The sequence below is a fragment of the Dipodomys spectabilis genome, unplaced genomic scaffold (assembly GCF_019054845.1).
Source record: "Dipodomys spectabilis isolate Male_0828 unplaced genomic scaffold, ASM1905484v1 ptg000288l, whole genome shotgun sequence".
In the NCBI taxonomy this organism is placed as follows: domain Eukaryota; kingdom Metazoa; phylum Chordata; class Mammalia; order Rodentia; family Heteromyidae; genus Dipodomys; species Dipodomys spectabilis.
In genome coordinates, this window is record NW_024870965.1 from 2,457,826 (window position 1) to 2,481,741 (window position 23,916).

Below are 23,916 nucleotides of genomic sequence, written 5' to 3' on the forward strand. Positions count from 1 at the left end.
AAGTTATCAGAGAACTAGAATTACAGGCACCAGCTGTTTTCCATTGCTTCCAAGTATGTATCAAGTGAGTTATGTTAAGGTAAGGAAGCATGTCTGCCTGGAAGTGTTGCTGCACACACACACCATAACCTCCTTTGAAAACAGATCTGGCACCAAAGCTAGACACCAACTGAACAAGCACCAACCACACCAGCTCTCTGTTTCTTCATTGTACTACTTAGTGTGGAGATCACCTATGAAGTTCCCGCACCACTACATATAAAACTTCAGTCACAAATAAAACTAAAGTCAAAATGTCCACTTAGCATTAGTGCACCCTTAAAAATGATGGTATGACCGTCCTTCATATGCTCACCTGTTAAAACATCCAAAGTCCAGAGATTCACATTGTCATGTGTAATACCCTAAAGACTTTTTTTTTTAGGGCGGGGAGGGTCTGGTCATGGGGCCTGAACTCTGGGCCTGGGCGCTGTCCCTCAGCTCTTCAGCTCAAGGCTAGCACTCTACCACTTGAGCCACAGCGCCACTTCTGGCTTTTTTCTTTTTGCTTATGTGGTGCTGAGGAATCAAACCCAGGGCCTCATGCATGCAAGGCAAGCGCTCTACCACTGAGCCACCTTCCCAGCCCCACCCTAAAGATTCTTTAGGTAAGATGCCAGGTAGCTAGACCTCTTTTTTTTTTTTGTCTTTTCTTTTTTGGTACTGGGGATCGAACCCAGGACGTTGCACTTGCTAGGCAAGCGCTTTGCCACTGAGCTACATCCCAGCCCGATTTTGTTTTTGACTTGTTGTTAGGTCAAGTATTTCTCACCAGTAGTTTTAAAAACTCATTTTGCAGTCACTTTCACAGAATTAATTCGCAGACACTGGAGATGGGCACAGTAACTGAGTTGAGTCTTAAAGTGTGCCTGGATTGGTGACACTGGGGTTTAAGGTTGCGTACTTCCTGGGCAGGAGCTCAACCTCTTGAGCCACATTCCTAGCTCTTTTTGCTTTCATTACTTTACAAATAGGGTCTCACTTTCTGCTCCTGCCAGCCTAAACTGAAATCCTCCTATTTATGCTTGTGCATATCTAGGGTGAAAGAGCTCATGCTCTGGACCCTGCTTTTTATTCATTTCTCTGATTTCCCTTACTTTTTGCCTGGGGCTAACCTCACATGGCTGTCCTCCTGATCAGCTAGGATTACAGGGAAGAGTCACCATGTCCAGTTATGTTTGTATTATATAACCATCTCTGTATGGAAAGCCTTTTCTTAAGGTATTTTGAGATTATTGACAGACTTCCCTGCACTCATTCACACAATTCCATGGAAATTACATCTGTAAAGTATATCTTAATTAAAATTTTGGTATATAACATGATTTGCAGTATGTGAATGTATTTACTGTCTGAGTAAGTCTGAATAAAACTCAGATACCTCAAGCAATTCTGAAGGATCACTTTGTAATCCAAGCTACCTGGGAGTCAGAGATCAGGAAAAGTTGCAGTTCAAGGACAGCTTAGTAAAATTTAGCAAGAGACTCTTATGTTACTCACTAAGCCAGACATGGTATTTCACTGCTGTAATCCCAGTTATGTATATACGAGAGGTACAGACAGAAGAACTGCAGTCCAAGGCTAACCAGGCAAAAACACAAAACCTTATCTGAAAAATGATTAAATCAAAAAAAGGGGTAGGTTCATCTACTTTTTAAATAGATAAAGGCATTTCAATGACTGTAAGGAATGATCCCTGTATGGCTGCAGTCTGAATAATTCTTCGGAAAAGCTTTCCATTACTAATGTGCACATGGTGGGGAAATGCCTTACAATACTTCAAATGTTCTCTCTCCTGCATCACAGTACTAATGACAAAGTAAGATTTTCAAAAAGTAGAAAGTTAATCTTCAGGACAACACAGAGGATCACAAAGAGAATGAAAGTATTTGCCTCTTTAGGAGGTTTTGTTCTTGTGAGATCAGACAACAGAAAGATAGAGGGATGTTTTAATTTCCTTAATGAGCAAAGAGGACAGCAGAACAATAATGATGCATGAGAATCTTTGAACAGAAATCTAAATGAACAGAAATGAGATGCTGAGGACGATGGAGTCTGTATCTGCTCTCTTTACTAGCTGTCCACAGCTCCTAGGGGTTACTGCTGTGCTTCACACCGTTTGTAATGGTAACTTCAGATCTGCATCGTCTTCACATGTAAGGAATGAGGAGCTCCTGGAAAATTATCTTCTATGTTTTCTGAAGTAAACACAGCTCAAATTTACAACATTTGAGTTCCACTGACTGCACTACAGCATGGTCAGGTGTGAACCTACTGCAACCATAAATGCTATCTCTTTCACTAGCCAACTGCTTCAGTACAGAATCCCCGTGTAGCGCTGCTCTGTGAAAATATTTTTGTAGGTAGCACACCTATATGTACACACAAGCAATAAGCAAATGTATATGAATGCACACAGTTCTATGTGTACAGGTAGCTACATATCTGTATGTGTATTTAGAATACTCGCCTGTGCATATTGTCAGATAGTATCAACAATGGGTAGCACTCACATTCAGAACACCTCTGAAGTGAAATCTAAGGTGGATGAACAGCGGACCCAAGTGCTCAGTGCAGACAGTGTCACCTGCCAACACCTGGAATTCTCACAGTAGTCTGGCTTGGGTTAACCAGAGGCTGGGCGGAAGCAGGTGCCTCCGTGAGCAGTAATCAGTTATCAAAGGCAGGTGGTGCTACTAGGTAGCGTGTGTTCACTGCTTTCCCGTTCCAAAGGCTGAGACGGTAAAAGACACTGCAGGGTTTCATTTCTACATGACCCCTCATTTGGAAAAGTAAAATAAAAATGTGTCTTCTAGTTAATTTACCCAAGTCTGTACTAAGATGCACCTCACTCTCCAAACTTCCCAAATCCTGCTGTGCAATTCTCTCCCCTTGAATAGGAGCTATACTATCCCCACACTACATATACCGTGGGGCAGAAACAGTTTTGCTAGTGTATCCATATTTCCTTATCAGCTGACTTTGCAAAACTCAAAGGGGACATTCCCCTGTGTAGGCCCTGCCTGATCAGGTGAGCCCTTCCAAGAAATCAGAGAGATCTGAACCAGAGAGGCTCCCCTGCTGGCCTTATGGCTCCCAATGCCAGAGCCAGATGACCTGGAGGTGACAAGCAGGAAGCTGGGAAGGATGTGTTTGCCCAGCAGCAGCAGTATGGCGAACAGCCTAAGCGATGGTGAGCTCACAGCTGCAGCTGCTACCTGTACCTCCATTTTCTCTGACTGCAAGAGAGCCTACTAACGAGGTCCTGGATCCTTGACCACAAAAATTGTGAGTTTAAAAAGTATTTTTAATATAGCGTGCGCATATACCCCTAATATTTAATACACTGGCAAATAATAAAAATCAAAATGTAAAATGAAGTTTATAGCTGTATAAGTCAAAAGTTTTTGAAGCTTTATAGATTTAAAGAGAATGATACACAGGTGTTAACAAGTAGAAATATAAAGTTAAGAGTACAAGAAGATGGCTTAGGTCTATCTAGCCTAGATCTTATAGTAGGCCCTATCTTCTATTAGTGGTATTAAGCTCTTTTGGCAGAGACCAAACTTCTGTATTTCCCCCTAAAGAGATTTATTATAGAAGGTTATACTTTGTTTTACTGCTAGTCTAGCAAAACGTGTATATACACCTATATTATATTTTCTATTTGTCTCAAACTGAGTCTCTACCAGGCCCTTCCAAAAACAGGTGTTTACAACAATGCAGTGAATGAGTCCCCCTTGCAAAGGGGTTATGAGAGATTGAAACACTAACACTTCTGCTAACAAAACTCTGGTTCTAACAGTGGGGGGGACCAACCTCCTCTCCTCTGCACTTGATTCATCAGAACCAGGAAAACAATGGTGATTCATCAGAACCAGGAAACAAACAGTGGTCTGAGACCAAAGAAAACATACAGCATACACAGCACAACCTCACTGAAATCTGGCAGTTTTGTAAGTATTTTACTTTAAAATTCTGATTACTGATAATGAAGAAATGTATGATGAAGAATTCTGGATTTCCTTTTATCCTAAAACTCATCTGGGAAGTATTTCATCTGACCACAGCCTCAGGTACTCCTCTGTCACTAATTACAGAAATACTGGATATTTCAGTGAAAAATTGCTTAATTATATTTGTCAGTCTGCTCTACACCAATTAATTATTTACTTGTAAAAATCTTTGATGCAATGCTATCCAGAGGTTCATTTCTGGAATGCAGACCAGAAGCTATATTTCCTCTTCTACCCCAATTAAGCTGAAGACTCGAGAGAGTCAAACACGTTGTGGTGGTACACAATGATTTACAATTTTACACACTATAAAGAAAGGAGTCGTTTTCTTAGTTAATGCTATCCCTTATAAAGTCACTGTCATGTTCCTTCACAAAAGAACATTTGTGAGTTCTTTTTCCTAATATAGTCTCTTCTATAGAGAATGACTTATGAACTGAAAGGATGTTTAGGGGGGAAAAAAATCCAGCATTTCTTAATTGCACCTTCCTGTATCTTTTGCATGGAAGCTCTGCCCGCCCTGGTGCCGGCATACCTCTCACTATCTGAGCAGAGCAGACAAGCAAGGAAGGGCCCGGTCTGTCACACGCTGGCCCTGAAATAACAAGAGGAGCGCAGCAGAGGTAGAAGACTCGGGCTTACTGGGCTCCTCCTCTCAGCCAGGCACCTGTGAGAAACTCAAGACAGCCTGGTGAGCAAACAAGACAGCCTGGTGAGCAAAGCAGGTGTCGGCCCTTGCCTGCAGGAGCTTGAAGCCTGTCCAGTAGGAAACACAAACATCAATGAAATAGCCACACCCCAAGACAAGATGAGAGAGTGCTGTGGAGGAAGGGCACTCCAAGGATACTCATGCCAGACAATCAGCAAGGGGTCCAAGGAAAATGCCTTGGAATGGAACACCACCTGTAGGCAAACAAACATAGCCTGGATCAACAAAGAAAGGAATGTCCCAGAAACTAAGAATACCCACAAGAAGGGAAAATAAGACACATGGAGGCTGTGAGGGGTACGGCTGCCAGAGAACAAGCCGGAAGTAGAGCGGTGGGATAGGTATACATGCAAAACAGATCAAAATTCTTCCTGCAGAGAAGAATGATCACACAGACTTGGTAAATCTTACTAAATATTTTACCCTCATTAAGTGGACTGGAAGCAAAGGTTTTTCTTTTTCCTTTTTTTCTGCTCCTCTTACAGACTGATAAGAGAACCAGAGCTGAGGAATGGGCATTAGATGCTGGCAAAGGAGCTGGAAACTCTGGCCACACAGGGGAGAGATGGTTCCCTTTACATTATAAGGAGACAAACAGGGCTGGGAAGGTGGCTCAGTGGTAGAATGCTTGTTTTGCATGCATGAGGCCCTGGGTTCGATTCCTCAGCACCACATAAGAAAAAAGCCGGAAGTGGTGCTATGGCTCAAGTGGTAAAAGAGTTAGACTTGAGCTGAAGAGCTGAGGGACAGCGCCCAGGCCCAGAGTTCAGGCCCCACGACTGGACCCACAAAAAAAAAAAAAAAAAGGAGACAGGCAAAAATGAAACCAGTAGAGACATCTCAAAGACTTTTAGTAAAAACATAAATAAACAAAGAGAACTTAGTAAAAAAGTGTCATGGAAGAGTGATGGTTACTGCTTACCAGCATGCACAACTAGACAGGCTGAAGTTGAACTGAGCCAGGAAGCAAGGAGGCAGGCTAGTGTAAGGAAAAACATGGAATTGTCTGCCAACACTTTGGGCCAAATGGACTATATGAACTTAAATAAGGTGAAAGAGAGTAATTGGCTAAAATGAAGCACAATGTAGTCACAAATCCAAACAAAAAGATCTGTGAGAGAAACTTCATTACAGTCAGGACACAGATACTCCACTAAGAACAAGGCTCTCCCACAGTACGCTGGTACCCAGTAAGCCGGGGGAGAAGTACTTTAAGGAATAAAAAGCAGAGCCCAATGCTGCTGAGAAATGAAGCAGTAAGCTTCTGACTCTTGTCTTACTGACAGGTAACGATTTACTCGCTTTCCCATCTCCTCCACTATGGAAGTGACCTAAACACTAACCAAGTTCCAGGCAGAGAATTTGCCATTAGTTTTACTCTCTTGTAAGAGCTATGATACTTTCATAGCTGTCTGATGAAGTATTGCATTTGTGTATTTTGCATTTATCAAATTATGGCTATCGTTACTGTTACTGTTATTCATTAATTTGCAAAAGCTTTTGTTGGTGGATGGCTGTTTGTCCTAGAGATGGGAAGTCTCTACTACAGAATCAGGTGACGTGAAGCACAGACAGTTCAAAGCATTCAAGAGTTGATGATAACATTAACTTCTCCTATAACTCCTTAGTAGAGAAAGCTCTGGTAAACTGTCAACTTACAGATGAGGGAATTAAGAGAAGGTAAGTGATATGACAGTCAGAGCAGCTGACATTCCAACACTGAACTCTCCTTGAGAGCAGAACTCTTCACCACTGAGCACCCGAATCAGAAAAGTACACCAATGCACATAAGAAAGTACAAACTCTGCGGCTGTCAATACCTTTTCCTGGGGACAAAGTCCAGGGCATCCATCAGACCTCCATAGGAACCCTGTTAAGCTAAAATGTCAATGCTATGAAAGGAAAACTGTGTTTCTGCAGCAGAAAAACCTGATTTTAACAACAGGGTGTTTTTTGTCCCTTTGGGGGTTTTTCGTGTCAGTTGTAGGACTTGAACTCAGGGCTTCTTTTGCTTAAGACTAGTGCTCCACCACTTGAAACAAGCTCCACTTCTAGCTTTTTGGTGGTTAACTGGAAATCCGAATCCTATAGACATTCTCTACCCAGGCTGATTTTGAACTGCGATCCTCAGATCTCAACCTACTAAGTAGCCAGGATTCTAATTGTGAGCTGGTGGTATCCAACTTCAAAAAAATCAGTTCTATTTAGTAGTAACAATCTTCTGCTCCCTAAATGTCAGGTTTCATTCCCAGAATCCTTGGAAAGATTGACTCAGGTAACTATAAACCAACAGATTTAGGAACTCAGAACCCATACCATTCACAGAAATAAAACTTCAGCTTACAACATGCAGCAACCTGCCCAGGAAAACAATACTTTATGAAAAACAACTCAGGAAGCCAGCCTGCTATCTCCACTGACAAACAGAAGCTAAATAATAACTCAATTATCTGCCTGAAATAGCCAACTCTTTTATGTTTTTGATAAAAACACCATTTTTAATCAAACTTCCAAGGTATTTTCTTATTCAAACTACCTTGTGATTTGTTTGGGATGATGTAATTAAATAGTTAAGATTTACATAGTAAATTTACATTCAAACTAAGATATGTTCTCAGAATCTGCTTCATAAACTGAAGGTTAAGTGATATGCAAGCCAAGTCTTGTAGCCAAGTCTTTGTTACAACTACGACCAACTGTAGAAAGCCACGCACTCACAACCAATCATGTAAGATGCCCTCTCTGTCCACTGAGAGTGGAGCCCCAATATTGCCTCTGTGTGACAAGCAGCAAGTATTTAAGAGTAGCTCAAGATGCCGCAACAAGTACCCTTGATCTCCTCAAGCATGAAGAGAATGGGTAAGCTAGAAATTAGAAAGCAAGATCAGAGTTGAGAGCCTGAATCGCCATATTATCGTAGATATTTATGTAACCGAAGTCATAAACAATAACAAGAAACTGAGCAGCTACATTTACACAGCCTCAAAATCTGTGAGGCTAAGTGGCACTATTCTAAATTCTTAAGTAGTCACTGTCACAACAGCCCAATAAAGTGTGTTCTATTACTGTATTTTAGACAAAATAATAGTACGGAGAAGTAACTTGCCCAAAAACAAGCAGCTCTTAAGTTACTGTTCCTTGGGATTTGGATAACTGGCAGGTGACTATAAACCCAACTAGCACAACACTTAAGAAAGAAAGCTAAACTTCTCAGTGTTTGGGTCCAAGTGGAGATGAAGGTCTTATCTGATTAGTCCCTCCCAGGAAGAAGTTAGGCTACCCTAGATTTTTCCCTGCTCTTCTTTCCTGATGTCCTGAAGACCCAGGATCGAAGAAGGTCTGCTCAGAAAAATGAAGCTGAAAAACTGAAGTTTCCGAAGAAAAGCCACAGGTCCTGGTTCCAGGTTGGTCTGAAGTGTTTTGCTCTTTAAAGTGACTAGCTTCAGAATCAGTCTTTTCACCTACCACGCATTTAGCATTATCTTGAGTATTATCTATCTATCTATCTATAGCTCTCTCTCTTTCTATATATATAGTGTGTGTATATACATATATATATATCTTTAAGTATTTAATGTGCCTACACGTTTGACACAATTCTGTGAGAAAAGAATAAAACTAATTTGAAAAGACTTTACCTTTATCATTCTGGAGAGATCACCAGCATCTGCTAATTCCAAAACTATGTTGAGTTCATTATCTTCAATGAATGATGCATAATATTTAATTACATTTGGATGGTTGAGTTGCTGAGGAAAAAAAAAGAAAACAGTAATCAAAACCTTTTGAAATTCCATGGGCTGGGAAGTTGGCTCAGTGGTAGAGCGCTTGCCTTGCATGCCTGAGGCCCTGGGTTCCATTCCTCAGCACCACATAAACAAAAAAGAAAAAACCCGGAAGTGGCGCTGTGACTCAAGTGGTAGAGCGCTAGCCTTGAGCTAAAGAGCTGAGGGACAGCGTCCAGGCCCAGAGTTCAGGCCCCACGACCAGACCCAAAAAAAAAAAACCTCTTTAAATTCCAAAAAGCCACTGCAGTTTTGAAACTGAAGAATATATCTATTTTTAAATTATAGAAATTTTTTTCTTTAGCTTACTGAATTTTGCAACAAAGACTGCAATACTTTTTTTGGTTTTGGTTATTTTGTTTTGTTTTTTGCCGGTCCTTGGACTTGAACTTAGTGCCTAAGCACTATCTTTGAGCTTCTTTGTGCTCAAGGCTAGCACTCTACCACTGAGCCACAGCACCACTTCCGACCTTTTCTGAGTAGTTTATTGGAGATGAGTACCCAGCTAAATACTGCAATTATTGAAAGCAAAATGAGAATAGTTAATTTTACTTTAATATTCTTAATTAGAAATAATAAATGTTTTACTTACAACTTTTAAAGTACTTCTATCCCCAACAGATATAAAAGTAGCTGCAGTAAGTTAATGGCATGCTTTAATCACTAATTGGTAGGAATTATATCTTTAATTAAAACTGGCGTTTAAGAGCACTCAATATTAAATAAAACATCTCTCTTCTACCCTACTTTGAAGTTACTGCTAGCTTGAGTATAAATCTAGCCAACAGAAAAGAGCAATGTATATCTACCATACTATATCTAAATACTATTTGTACATGAAATTATTTATATATAATGTATTCTTAAGAATATTCCTAAAAAATATTCACCTGTGCATTGTCTATACACATTTTTAATCTTTCTGTTCAATTTTTAAATAAGTTAACACAGGAAAAAACCATTCCTCAAAGAAAATTATTCATAGCTGGGTGTGGTAGCACATGCCTGTAATCCCAGCTATTGTGGAGGTGAAAGTAAGTGGTATTCAAGTACGAAGCCAACCTAGGGAAAACTAGCAAGACTCTATCCCCAAAACGAAGTAAAAACAAAAGGTTTTTTTGGCTCAAATGGCAGAATCTTTGCCTAGCATGCTCAAGGCCCTGAGTCCAATCCACAGTACAGACACAAAAAAGAAAATCATTCATCTTTCTTTTTTTTCTACTTAAAAGTTTTCTTCAGAGAAAGAAAGAGAGAGAGAGAGAGAGAGAGAGAGAGAGAGAGAGAGAGAGAAGAAAGAAAGAAAGAAAGAAAGAAAGAAAGAAAGAAAGAAAGAAAGAAAGAAAGAAAGAAAGAAAGGAAGAAAGGAAGGAAGAAAGGAAGGAAGAAAGAAAGAGAAGAGAGAGAAAGAAAGAGAGAAAGGAAGGAAGGAAGAAAGAAAGAAAAGAAAGAGAGAGAGAGAGAGAGAGAGAGAGAGAGAAAGAAAGAAAGAAAGAAAGAAAGGAGAGAGAAAAGAAAAGAAGTAAGTAAGTACAACCAACAGAAGTCTAGGGCTTTACACTTTATCTTTTGGGATAAAGCTGACTTGTTTTAGGAACTAATAACACAAGTAGATGGTATAAAAACCACCACATCCTACCTAAAAATTTAAAACGTGGCATAAGCCACAGCATTTCATAAAAGAACTACATGAAAAAAGAAGCAGTGGGACCTCAGACTATAGTGGAAGAAAATCTGAAGAGCTAGTTCTGACCTCCTTTTTCTACTCCCCCTTGCAAGTGTAGAAAGAAACAGGTAAACCATTTGGCCATGTCCATAGTCTCAATATAACATCTTGAGCGAAAGCTAGTATGCACTTAAATGCTTAACTTCTAAAATATATCCAACTCAGAATGGTCCAGAAAAAACTTCTTATGCCTATTTATCTATTCCCTACTTTGAAAAGGCAGACTCCACCAAATGTTCTGATGAAACTGTTTTACTCTGAAGCCAAAACATCTCAATAATCTTCAGTAAATCACATTCTAATGTAACAAATACAACTTTTTGCTTTTGCGATATTTCGATAGATCACTTGTCAACATGCTTAGTAATGCTGGGAAAAAGCCATGGTTTATTTTTATTTACCTTAAGCAGATCTATTTCCTTGATGCAATCAGCACGTGCTTTGGCATCCATTAAATCAAATATCTAAAAACAGAACCCACAATTATTAATAAAGTAATAAATTATACTTCAACCTTCCATGTAAATTCATTTTAACACTACAGCTGCATATACAGGGCATTACTGTACGCCACAGTTGTACACAGAGTACATTTCTCTATTGACCGTAGGAGTCTATGGGCACTTGATCTCATGTTCCCACTGACACTTACATCCTTCCCTCCATCAGAGTTTGTAGTAAAAATGAAAGAAGATAACAGCTAGACATCTACTGACACTCAAGTCTTGAGTCCACATGAACAGAATGGAGATTCTTGTCACAAAGGTTGTGAAATGATAGTTAATAGACACTAAATGTATTTTATGAACTACTTCACCTAACTCCCATTTAATCTTCATGAGAACAGTACTATCCTAAGTCCATGTTAAGATGAACAAAAGGAGGATTACACAATTTAAGAGACTGGGAAAAGGTCACACAGCTAATTAATTGGAGCAAACAGAATTGGTTCTCAGAGCTATTCAATGAGAACCCAAGCTATGAGCCATTAATCCACTGGTGCAGATCATTTCTAAAAGGACTAATATATGTGATCAAAACAGGAACCACAACATTGAAAGTGGGTGAAAACGGATTCCTTGAAGAAAGAAGTTATAAAGTTCTACTGTTTTAAACATAGAGCATAGAAAGACATACATACATAAATAGACACAGTGTCTGTGGTATTAAATTTCTCAGAGGGATTAAAAAGATGTCTCAAAAGACTCTTTGAGGCTGGTGGCTCACATCTATAATCCTAGCTGCTCAGGAGGCTAAGATCTTAGAATCATGGTTTGAAGCCAGGTCTGGCAAAAAAAAGTCTATGAGACTTTTATCTGCAGTTATCACCAAAAAATTAGAAGTGGAGATGTGGTTCAAATAGTAGAATGTTAGCCATCAGCAAAAAACAAGATCAAGGACAGTGTCCAGGCCCTGAGTTCAAGCCACAGGGTGGGAGGGGGGTTCTTTGAGACAGCATAAGGAAGGAAATGTTGAGAATTATCCATCTATATGAAAACCACAAAATTAAATCATACAACCAAAGGATAGATCTCTGAAAACTAATCTCTCAAAGTTCTAAATATATGGAAAACAAACAAAAAATTTAAAATATGGTAGATATTTCAGAAAAATTCCAAATAAATCAATGTTGCATACCAACACTGGTCAATTTTTCAAAGTAACAACATTTTGCCAGGCACTGATGGCTCAGGCCAGTAACCCCAGCTACTGAGCAGGCTGAGTCCAAGGATCGTGGTTCAAAGCCAACCCAGGTAGGAAAGTGTGTGAGACTGATAATGAGCAAGAAGGGAACTCTCATCAGAGGAGGAAGGCGGGGAGAGAGGAGAGACAAGCTAGTACACAGAATTTCAAAAATATTATGTCAAATGAACAGTGGGAGGAAGTACATTTTCAAAAATACTCAGTGTTGCCATTACGATTTCAAAGAAGTGACAGAGGCTGGGATGTAGCCAGTGGCAAATCGCTCGCCTAGTAAGTTCAACGTCCTGAATTCGATCCCTAGTACCAAAAAAGAAAAGACAAGACAAAGAAGTGACACATACTGAGAACACAGACTATTTTCCATGTGTGATCATCATTAAGCCTGGAGAGAAGTCACCAGAACTCAGTGCACTCTTCTGTGAAAGCCTGGACTAAGGGAGCCGGATGAGGTGAGAGGCATGAAGATGGGTCCTGAGGGCCAAGCACAAGAACCTGGTTGTAAGAAAATAAAAGAGCTGCCAAAGTAGGCTACCAGTGTAGGAACGCCACGGAGTTGAGCTGGGAATAGTAATGGAGCTCTTCAGACAAGTAACACGGCCTTAAAATAGCGTTAGATGAGGAAATTCAATAGATGATTCTTCAGGAATTTTTAAGACTGGATTTATGACTCAATCAGCAAGGGAAGTCATCTGGCTACCCATAGTTTTAAAATTTTTTTCTTGTGAACTCAGAGATGACTTTTTTTTCAAAGATGAGTCATGGCCTTTCTTTTCAGCACAAGTGTAACACATGAGGAGAATCAGTAACATGTCTGAAATGCAAGTACATTTCTTCTCACAAAGGTTTGCAGACATGTTCTCTAATTAAATAAACTAAGTATAGCTTTATAACATCATCTCTCTCTCTCTTCTATAAGATAGTTACTGTTTAAATTAGGGGATGCCACAGCATGCAAATTCTGAAAGAATACACTGTTTCTTCCTACAGCAACTTCAGCACAGTGGGGCAGGGTGTAGGCGGTGTGGGGGAGGGGGGAATGATATAACTAAGACTGGATGGAAATCTGATGGCACAAAATAACTTCTGCCTCTTCAAACTTCCAATCCCCAGAAAGGAAAGTACAGTCAAGTAGGAATGGTTTGGATGGCACTGTCAGAGACCTAAGAAAGCTTTTGTTCTTCCTCTTTCCATCCTTCCTTCCCTTTTCTTTCTGCTGCTAGTGGCAAGTGTGACTAAATATAATAAGCATCACTACAGACAAGACTGGCTCTGGACTCTTCCACACTCATAATCAGTGAGAAGACAGAAAAGGGAGCCAAGGACCTGCACACGAATTCCTCAAGCCATCCAGTTCCAGTTTGAATGTACTAGGCAGGTGCTCTACTGTTTGAGCCGTACCTCCAGCCCTTTTCTGCTCTGGTTATTTATGAGACAAGACCTTGCTTTTGGGCCCAGGCTGACCTGGACCAGGATCCTCCTATTTGGATTTTCTACCACAAATGAAAAGACGGGTGCTCAACACTGCATCCAGCTTTGTTTTGCTTTGATTTGTTTTTCTGTTGGGAGGGGGTGTTCTGGGATGGCAGTCACAGGTTGCTGCATTCAGCTAGCGGCTGAGGTGGGGTCTTTCCAATCTCTGCCTCACAAGTAGGTAGGATTTCAGGCAAGAGCAACCAGAACACAGCCATCCTCCAATCTCTGGCAAATGGGCTTTTTTCAATGTTGAGTTTCTAATTGCATTTTGAAATACTGAAATTTGAAGATTATAACCTTACTTGAGAATCTATTTTCTCAATACTCAGAGATTCACAGTAGCCATTTGATATATTTCACAAATGCATTAAAGAGTTCTTTAGGAACAGAGTAATCATTCCAAAAATTATTTGTTTCAAAATACAAATTACTGCATTCTATGTTGCATATTCTTAAGTAGTATATTAGAAGAAGGAAATGAGGAATTCTTACATTGTACTTGTGACAAAATAAGTGAGTAATTCTGGTAACAACATTCAGCATTAACTAGTGGCGCTCATGATTGCTCTATGGCTCTTCATCTCTATTAAGCCACAAATGAGATAGTTCTTGAAAAAGAATATCAGGAAAGACACCTAAGAATACCAGAATTACTGTTTATAATAGCCAACAACTGTCAATAGCCTAAACCCTGGTGGTAAGAACAGAATATTATATAGAAGTGAAAAGGATAAAATACAGCCATGTGACTTCATGTATTGATTGCGCAAAGATGATATTAGATAAAAATGCACATATTATTTTAAAATTATGTATTAACTTATTGTATTTATACTCTGTATAATATCTACATTATACACATGTGTTTCACTTAATGAATGAAAATTAGAGCATGTAAGTACAGGCACTAGGTTTCAGTGGGACAAGAATATGAGGGTTAGGGCAGGACTTAAGAAGCAAAGAGAAGGAACAGGAAAGGTCAAACAAATCTGAAAAATATAGGAGAGCCCAGATAGGAGAACAAACTGATCCACAATGCTACCCATTAAATACAGAGTCTAAGTTGGGTCCAAGCGTCTAACGTTACTAGCCTCCCTTCTCTCCCAAGTGAATAAAGCTCACCTCATCCTTTTTCCAGTTGCTGCCAGTGTAGCTTGACTGCCATTTGCTAACTTCAAGCACTACATTTTATGAATGAATTTTCCACTGTGATGCCTACAGAGGTAGAACTTCAGTTGAGGATTTCATGGCTACTTAAATGTCCCCTTGGAAGTAATGGTGACAACTTAAAATCTACAAGTGAGGTTCATAAAGTTTCTAAGAGCATTCCAATTATTGCTGGATATAGGTGAATAACACTGACTTTTAAAACCTGGAAGTCATGTTAAAACTGAAACTTAGTTTCCACTCCGCATTACTCTTACTTCAAAGTTTTAAAAGACAATATTCATTCTTTCCCAGCACTCTCTACTTTCATCCCAGGAATACTTTTCTCTATCTAGTTGTCACATATGATAATTGTATGTGGATTTATATCATTAAAGTCATCTTACCTGCACTTTCTTTAAAGCTACTGGTACTCCATCCAAGAGACAGGCTGCTCTGTAAACTTCACTAAATTGTCCACGACCAATTTTCTTCTCTATTCGAAAGTTGGCTAATGTATTATAGCCCATATCTGGTCGTAAGGCCTTCTGTAATTTAAAACAGAAAAGAAAAAGACAGAAAAATTTTCTTTTTATTTATTTATTTTTTTTATTGTGAAAATACTGTACAGAGGGGTTACAATTACATGGGCAAGATAGTGAGTACATTTCTTATCAAGCATTGTAGCCTCCTCCTTTGTTTACCCTTCCCAGCCTCCCCCCCCCCCCCATCCCTCCAAGAAAATTTTCAATCACATAAAACAGTCACCATTTTCACTTACCAAGACGATGTCTAGGAAAAGCCTACAAATAGCTAATGACAAATATTTATTGAACACCTACACCTGTTGGGTACCTTTGTATATACTTCAGGACACAGCAGCAGACTAAACAGACAATAATCTCTGCACCTAAGGAATTTACACCAAACTGGAAAGGGTAAGACCACAGAAAATCAAGGAAGGAAGGCGCACACTACAGAAAGATAACAGGGATATTGAAATGTTAGATAAGAATTACCTTATCTTTCCTTTACAGAGAGTAAACTAATCTCATCCAATCTGACATTTCTCTGATGTTTATTGTTTAAATAGACCTTTTATGTACCCACTTAGTCCAGCCTGCCAACTAACACTTGAAACACTTTTTAACTTCCTGGTTGTTATTTTTTTTTCTCTAAAAAGAAAAAAAAATCTACTAAAAGGAACTTTACCACCACATCATCACCTTCAGAAATAATATTTTCATTGTTTTCTTTGTGGAAAAAGCCATTTTCTCTTGATTGATTATGTGCCAGGCCCAGTGCTAACTGCCAGGGAAACAGATGACTCAGACATGTTTGGTGCTCTTAAGTAGCCTAACCGAATACGTGGAAGAGGTCGTGCACTGGGCAGGGCGGAAGGCACCATGCATACGCAGTGGTGGTCCCTATGTGGAGACAAAGCCCCAATTACCCATCTGATCTTTCGTTCGCTTGTCTGTTAGCTGGCTTGTTGGCTCCCTCACCGAGTTAAACGGGAAGTCATGAACAGTCAGACCCTGTCTACCACTGAGGTCCAGCTACCCTCCAGCAATGCTAATACTGCTCTTATGTTCCCCGTGGCACTTGCTTTAGTATCTCTCCTGATAAAAATGGTCAGTGTAGGTGTCAGATGCCCTGCTCCCATCTTTCTGGAGTTTTTCTAAGGTTCCTGAAATGTTGGCAAGTACACCTTCCAAGCCGTTAGCACCCGTCTTCACAACCCTGTGCCCTCTCTGCTTAGCCAGCCTCGAGGAGCACGGACTCGCAGTGGGGCACAACTTGTCCCCTTCTGAGAGGGCTGAGTACTAGAGCCTCATTAGTGCATCTGATGGCGTTCAGCACTTAACTCTGAGGCCTACAAACAAACCTGTGTCAAAGATGACAACCCCATATCCTGCCCTACGCAGAGGGCTGTTCTGATACGTGACACACACGACACTAATCCCTAGAGTACATTTTATTTTGTCACCTCATATATCAGGTCAACAAAAACTGCAAAATTCTGCTTTGGAAATCTGTAATTCAAACACAAAGTATCTCAAAAAGAGTAAAGGACGAACAGTAATTTCTTGTAAGATACATTGCTTTTCTTCTTATGAAAGTCCCAACTGTTATCAAAAATACCATTCATTTAACATCCACAAAATAATATAATACAAAAAAATCTAAAACCTGACTTCCTAAATACAAGATCATGAGGTAATTTTTATGATGATATAAAACTAACAACTACTACTACAACAATAATGGGAGAAACTAAAGTAGTGACCGCAGCTCAGCAGACACACATTAGGGTTTTGTATTTCACCTAATTCAGTTCTCATGCCGTGGAACTTGCATCTGCCTGAGTCCCCAGTAGTCCACGATACACTTCCAAGGTCACTAACCAAAACCACCCCAGCAAAACCCAGCATCATGGGATCTACCTTATGATCTACAGATATTTTCAAGTTCAAGTTCTTTGATTAAATATAAACTGATAGCTGGATGCCAGTGGCTCATACCTGTAATCCTAGCTATTCAGGAAGTTGAGATCTAAGGATCAAATCGAAGTTCAAAGCCAGCCCAAGCAGGAAAGTCTGCTAGACTCTCATGTCCTATTAACCACCAAAAAGCCCAAAGTGGAGCTGTGACTCAAGTAGTAGAGCACTAGCCTTTAGCAAAAAGGTTCAGGACCAGCATAAAATAATAATAACTACTATTATTATTACTATTATTAATTAAAATAAAGTGAGAGGATTGGGAGCATACCTTAAGAGGTATCAAACCTACTTAGCAAGTACAAGGCTCTGAATTCAACACTTGTACCACTAAAAAATCTGAGAAGAGATACATACTAAAATAATTTTAAAGTATACTATAAGAAAAACTTGTGAAAGGGAAATAATTGCCACGTTGCTCATTAAAAGGCTTCTTGTTGTCAATGAGTTTATAATTGCACGTACTTAATAAAGGAAGTATCTCTCAGATATTCAATGGGTAGTAATATATTCAAGTATTTAAACTTTAAAAATAAATTTCATTTTAGGAGGAGTGATGTGTTTCAAGCTGCCCAGGCTTTCCTAAGTGTAGACATACATACCTACATACATACACACACAGATGAGAGACAGACACACTGCGATAGTATGTAACATCCAAGAATGAGAATCCTTCTCCCATTTACGTAGGGACCACTCTGCCTCCTGATGAAGACTTGTCAGTCTCCACAGTAAATGGAACAGCGTCATATAACCCATACACTGGAGATCTGACTGGGAATCCTATCTTCTGTCTGCACAATAACCTGACAAATATTAGCGGGAACTGCTAAGGCACTGTGACAACCGCATGCTGAGAGCAAAGTCTCACTAATGTGTTTTGGCATGCAGGTTTGTAATCACACATTTACATATGCAATGACCTACATTTGCATGTCAGATCACACACTGTCTTGGTCTATTAAGACTGGGCACCTCCCTGTGCTTGGCGGCCAGAGTGGTGAGAGAGGGCCAGAGGGCGGTGTTTTTTGGCAGTTGAGGGACGAACTGCCACCAAGGATTAGGTTGATATAGCCTGAGCATTAGACACTTCATTAGACGTAATCTGTTTAACAGTGGGCAGTGTATGTAAACTTCACAGCCCATTTGCGGCACCTTTGTCCCCCCATGGCCTTTCTTCAAAGGGCAGTGTGGGTGAATGACAGCTTGTCTCATCTGCTCCCATGTCCTGTCACCCGGCGAAGATGTGGAGCGCTGCCGTGAGAAGGGGCATAGCTGCACATCTCCCACTACCCTAGGGTCTCTGCCACACCGCAGTTTGTGCTAAAGCAGCTCCTATAAGAGGAGGGCTCCTGTAGGAAATCATCAGGGAGTAGTACATACACTTCGGCAATGACTGTGTGATACTGTATCCATCCACCCCCGCTTCATTTTGATGAATTAGGTCCCTTGATAGAGAGGGATCAAACAGACCTAACAGACAGAGCATTACATTGTGTTTTAAATAAAAGATGGTATCATTTCTTGAGTTCCACTCAAGAATAGAACTACTTGTAGAATATCTGATTATCCACGATATGTATGAGACAATAGAGATAGAGATGTATATGTACATGTATTTATAGATACATGTCTATATCTATTGCTACAGTCATTCCTATACCTATACCATATTAGTTTAGCACTTTACATTGTTCTGAGAATAAGTCAGCCAAAAAGTGAGATTTAAATTCATATGAAATAGAAAACAAGAGGTTTTTATTTGTTGCTGCTTTTGTTTCCTTTTTGTCTTGTGTGTTCATTTGTCTGTCTTTAGGAGGGGAAATGGGTGCACACAAATGCAGGGACAAAGGGTAAACAAATGCAGCACTGGTACTCACTAGACACTCTATTGAAAATGAACTGTACAACTTGTAGGTGGAGACAGGAGGGAAAACCTGGGAGAGAGCGGGGGGGGGGGGGGGGGGGGGGCCAAAAGGAATGTGTTCCTTATCTGAAATATGTAACTGGAATCCCTCTATCACCTTTGTGATAACAATAAAAAAAATTGAAATAAAATCGCTTTTTTGCTGTTCTCCATTTAGTCTATGCGAGTCTCATTCTCTTCTGAAATGCACAAAATGGCCTTTGTATCTGAGATGAATCACTTCAAGGATCTTCATCTTCCATGAGGTGAAAGCCTTCCTCTCTTCCTTTCTAAAAAGAGGATGCGAGGCCTTCTCTGGACAGGATGGGCCTGGGGGCCCCACGCCCCAGAGTTGCGCCTTAAATGACACCATATGTGCTCTGGCCCCTCCCAAGACATTGCATTGGCTTGTTCTTCCAAAGAGCCTCTCTTTCCACATGAGACAAACTACTGTGGCCTGCTCACAGCAGGAGCAGCTATATTTGCTGGTTCTTGCCTTGGTACTAGCAGAGCAACTGACAGCTGTCATGCAGCTCCATAGAGTCCTTCAAACTCAGGCCCTGTGCTAGGGGATACACCACACTTCCTAGCCTCAGATGACTCACTTCCACTTTAAATATTTGTGACTCACTATACAGTGGATTCTTCAAAGACAGAGATCAAATTTTTTGTTTGTACTTTAGACAAATATTCACTCACTTCAGGGAATGTATCTACTAAAGAACTTAGTGAATGTTTAGAATGCAGGAGATACGAAACATGGAGGGCTTGACAGTAATCATGGATCCGTTCTAGGTACAAGCTAGTATGGGAGCTGGATAGTGCAAGAGAAAGAACACGGGGCCTATGACACACTTGCCTCTACCGCCTTCCCAACAGGAGGAGGAACCCCTAATGTAAGTGCAATTGCTGGTAATGAATCAGAGTGCTTTTTGAGAGGTGAGATCAGCACTGACCCCTGAATATCCTTCTTGCTCAAAAGCCTGATATAGGCATGGTTCATGTGCTCACAGAACTCAGTAGAAAAGCACACATTCTAGGTCAGTCAGCAAGGTCCAACTCCTGGTTTTCATCCTTGTTTTAAGCTGGGAAAGCCACGCTCATCTCTTCTGGTTAGGTGAGCTGAAGGAAAGCCTATGCCTGGGACTGTGTCTTGGTGAGGTGGAAGGTAGGAAGCAATGAGCAAAGGCAGGCACTTCCCCTGCCACATCTCAGCCGTGACAACTTTACAGACTGTGTTCTCACGCCAGGGCGCCGCGTTCTCATGCCAGGGCGCGGTGTTCAGCCCTTCCTCAGTCCATGCCAGGGTTCCTGTGTCACACAGCCTGCTTTGTGCATTCTAGGTTTCAAGACTAGAATTCCTTGTTAGTCTCAACCTTGATTTTCTTTCTAGTTCCTCCTTCTCTGAGCCATGATTAAAGTCTGTCTTTGTTGCTAGACTTCATATATGCCAGCAGCATACTTAATAGCGATTCCAGATGTCACCCAACCCTGGATTCTACCGTCCAACTGAGTTAATGCATTTTCACATGGATTATGTTCCTGGTTTATGAAAAGAGCCTAGATGCTTAGTTACAAGGCTACTCTGGTGACAACACAGTGTCATTCTACCCATAATCCTTTTAGTAATAATTAGGAGAAAACAGTATGTAAAACCATATTTTGTGAAAATTACATTATCTGGTTGGAATATGCTAAAAATTAAGTTTAAAATAAACTGAAAAGCAGAATAATGGGCTATGGCCCATAGAGCATCGAGTTTGAAATCACATGACCTCCTGACAGATTAAAGTTGAAGAGTCCAGGGCTAATTCAGCACTCAGTGGCTTCCAAAGTTACTTATAAAGTACTATATGCCCAATACAAGTGTTTTAAACACTCATTTTTGAAAAGTCTCAAAATATAAGAGAAGTGATAAAAATGCATGACTAGATAAGTAGGTTAATATTAATAGTATAATTATACTTATATAATAATTATAATACAATTATAATTAATATTTTTAATACTAGTAGCTACAACACCTTGCTTAACAGAATTAAGCCTGTCCTTGAAAGTGTGAGTATCACACTTTTATGGTAATGTAATAGTACCACAAAATATTATTCTTCAATAATAGTTCTTGAGCTATCTGGCCCTATAGATACTAACAGGCCATATGATAAAGCATTCTGAGATCTCTTAAAGAAAGAATACCCAGAATCATATACGGCAAGTAAGAAACTCAAGTCTCAAGAGACAAAGCTTTGTACAATGACAAAGATCTTTTGAGTCCTTATTAATGAATGTCTTCTTGACATAAATGCAATCTAGTCATATAACTCTGGATCATACAAAATACAGAGACTGCAATTAACTCTGGTATATCAGCTTCCATTTACTGTGCTCTCTTCCTTTAAATACTTCTCATTTTAAAATAAAATTCATTCTGTGTCCTACTGGCTCTTATTCTCACATGCACAGTCACTCTTAAACAACTAATAACTTCCTAGAACTAAGTCAATTTCTTTAATTTGCTTTCTAAGTTGAGGGGCATTACTGAGTAATAAGATAACTCAGCGAAACGTTATGAGAATTCTCTCTGGGAAAATTACTAGAGTCACAGCGTGAACTCAGTAAACTCCCCAGAGAAAAAATCATGTCCTAATAATTCCTAGAGGTATTCTTATCAGTGATCTAATACACAAACCAGTATTAATTAATTCATAGGGTTTTCATTATTACTGCAATTCATCTTACTAATAATTTTCACTCTACTTTCCTTATATTAATAAATTAGTTTATATTTTATATTAATATTGTTGAATTTCCCCCAAATTCAAACATAACAAAAGTTTAAAATCACCTTCAATTTTATTTGGCAATGAGATTCATACTATGATCTGTTATTTTTTAGAAGATGCTGCATCAGGTGCCAGAGGCTCACAGCTGTAATCCTAGCTACTCAGGAGGCTGAGATCTGAGGATCAAAGTTCAAAGCCAGCCTGGGCAGAAAAGTCTGTAAGACCTTTATTTCCAATTAAGCACTAAAAAGCCAGAAGTAGAGCTATGGCTCAAGTCGTAGAGCACTACCCTTGATCAAAAAAACTCAGGGACAGCTCCCAGGCCCTGAGTTCAAGCCCCCAGGACACAGACACACACACACACACATACACACACACACAGACACACACACACAGACACACACACACAGACACACACACACACACACACACACACACACACACTGCTGTACTAACCTCCAAACTATGCAAATCAGAATGATTTCTGACAATACCTAACTATCACATATTATTTTCTATAGCGCTCACTAGAAACCAAAATAAAATTAGGAAAAAAAAATGTGATATAGGAAATGCAACAGTTAGAAAATCTACACGCCAAGACAGTTGGTGGCAGTGTGTTCTCGCTGTCTTCACTGTGGCTGTTATCACCACCCCCATTTAACAAACACCATTTGCCACAAATATGTGAAGGAACACTCTCTCATCTACTGATAAGAAAACTGAGGCTTACACACACTGGCTCACTCACCCTCCAACACCTGCCTGGGAAACGGGAGACCAACCTCGTCGATCCTGGCCACTCTGACTTGAGAGTTCATGCTCCATGCAACCATCCTCAACAGCATCCTTCCATTCTGTCCAGCTCCTCTACGTATTTACTCTTCCCCACAAAGGCCGACGCTCCACAGGGGATGGCCCTCAGCCTTCTTTGCTCACTTTCCTCCATCACTGTGGGCAAGCTGCCTCATCAGCCCATCTCCCTCCCTGACTAGTTGTAATAGTAGCATCAGTGAATACCAATGGAACAGAACCCAGAAGTAAAACCACAAAGTAAACAGCCATCTAATTTTTGGCAAAAAAAGAAAACAAAAATGTATATGCTAGAAAAAGACAATCTATTCAACAAATGGTGCTGGGAAAACTGGTTGTCTACATGCAAGAGACTGAAACTAGACCCATCTCTCTCATCCTACACAGGTCAACTCCAATGGATCAAACTGAAACTCTGAAACTACCATTGGATATAGAAATATAGAAAGAAGTCTGACAGACATAGGTGCAGGAAATTATTCTCTGAATAGGTTGCCAATTGCCTTGAAAATAAGAGCAAGAACTGACAATGGGACTGCCTAAAATTAAGGTTTCTGCAGAGCAAATGAACCAATCATCAGACTCCAGAGACAGACCATAGAAGGGGATCTATTCAACAGATAAAGGAATGATAGCTATAATACTCAAATGACTTCCAAATATTAACAGTAAAAGAACAAACCCCAATTAGTAAGTTGGCAAATGAACTGAACAGATGGTTCAGAAGAAAAAAAAATGCAGTGGCTAATAGAAACCTCTCTCTCTCTCACACACACACACACACACACACACACACACACACACACCCCTCTTGGAGTATTACTCAGCCATAAAGTGAAATTAAGTCATTTGTAGGAAAGTAGACAGAGCTGGAAGTCTGCACATTGACCCAACTACACAAAGCTCATAGAGCCAAGTACTACATGTTTCACTGATTTGTGGAATCTAGACCTAAAATGAGGGTGATGCTGTTGGCAATACTACTAATAATAGGACATGAATACAAAAGGGGGAATTAGTAGGAAGGAGGAAGGGAAGGAAGAAGGAAGGATACTGAGGAGTGAGGGAGATGACATGTGCATGTGTAGGGAGAGCGTAGTGAAACCCACAACGCTGGAAAAGCAGGTAGGAAGCAGAGAAGTGCAGAACGCATGGGGGAGTGAGCTGGCTTAGGGCTCACTTAAAGTGTAACATAGTACTGTCATCTTTTTGTTGTTTTGTTTCCTTTTGGCCATGCCAGGGACTGAACGTAGGGCCGTGTCCATACTAGGCAAGTACTTTACCACAGAGCTATATTCTCCAACCCTTGGATTTTTTT

The 23,916-nt window shown here is 40.1% G+C and overlaps 1 protein-coding gene across 3 annotated transcripts in view; it reads right to left on the reverse strand.

Annotated features, from left to right (window-relative positions):
- The window catches only part of Nek7 (NIMA related kinase 7), a 124,325-nt gene that overhangs the window by 38,270 nt on the left and 62,139 nt on the right, over positions 1 to 23,916 (reverse strand). For all 3 annotated transcript variants that reach the window (XM_042701164.1, XM_042701165.1, XM_042701166.1), the window contains exons 3-5: positions 15,003 to 15,143; positions 10,674 to 10,736; positions 8,403 to 8,513 (exon numbers count right to left, since the gene is read on the reverse strand). In XM_042701164.1, the coding sequence (XP_042557098.1) occupies positions 8,403 to 8,513; positions 10,674 to 10,736; positions 15,003 to 15,143 (315 nt within the window). The remainder of the gene's footprint in view (positions 1 to 8,402; positions 8,514 to 10,673; positions 10,737 to 15,002; positions 15,144 to 23,916) is intronic.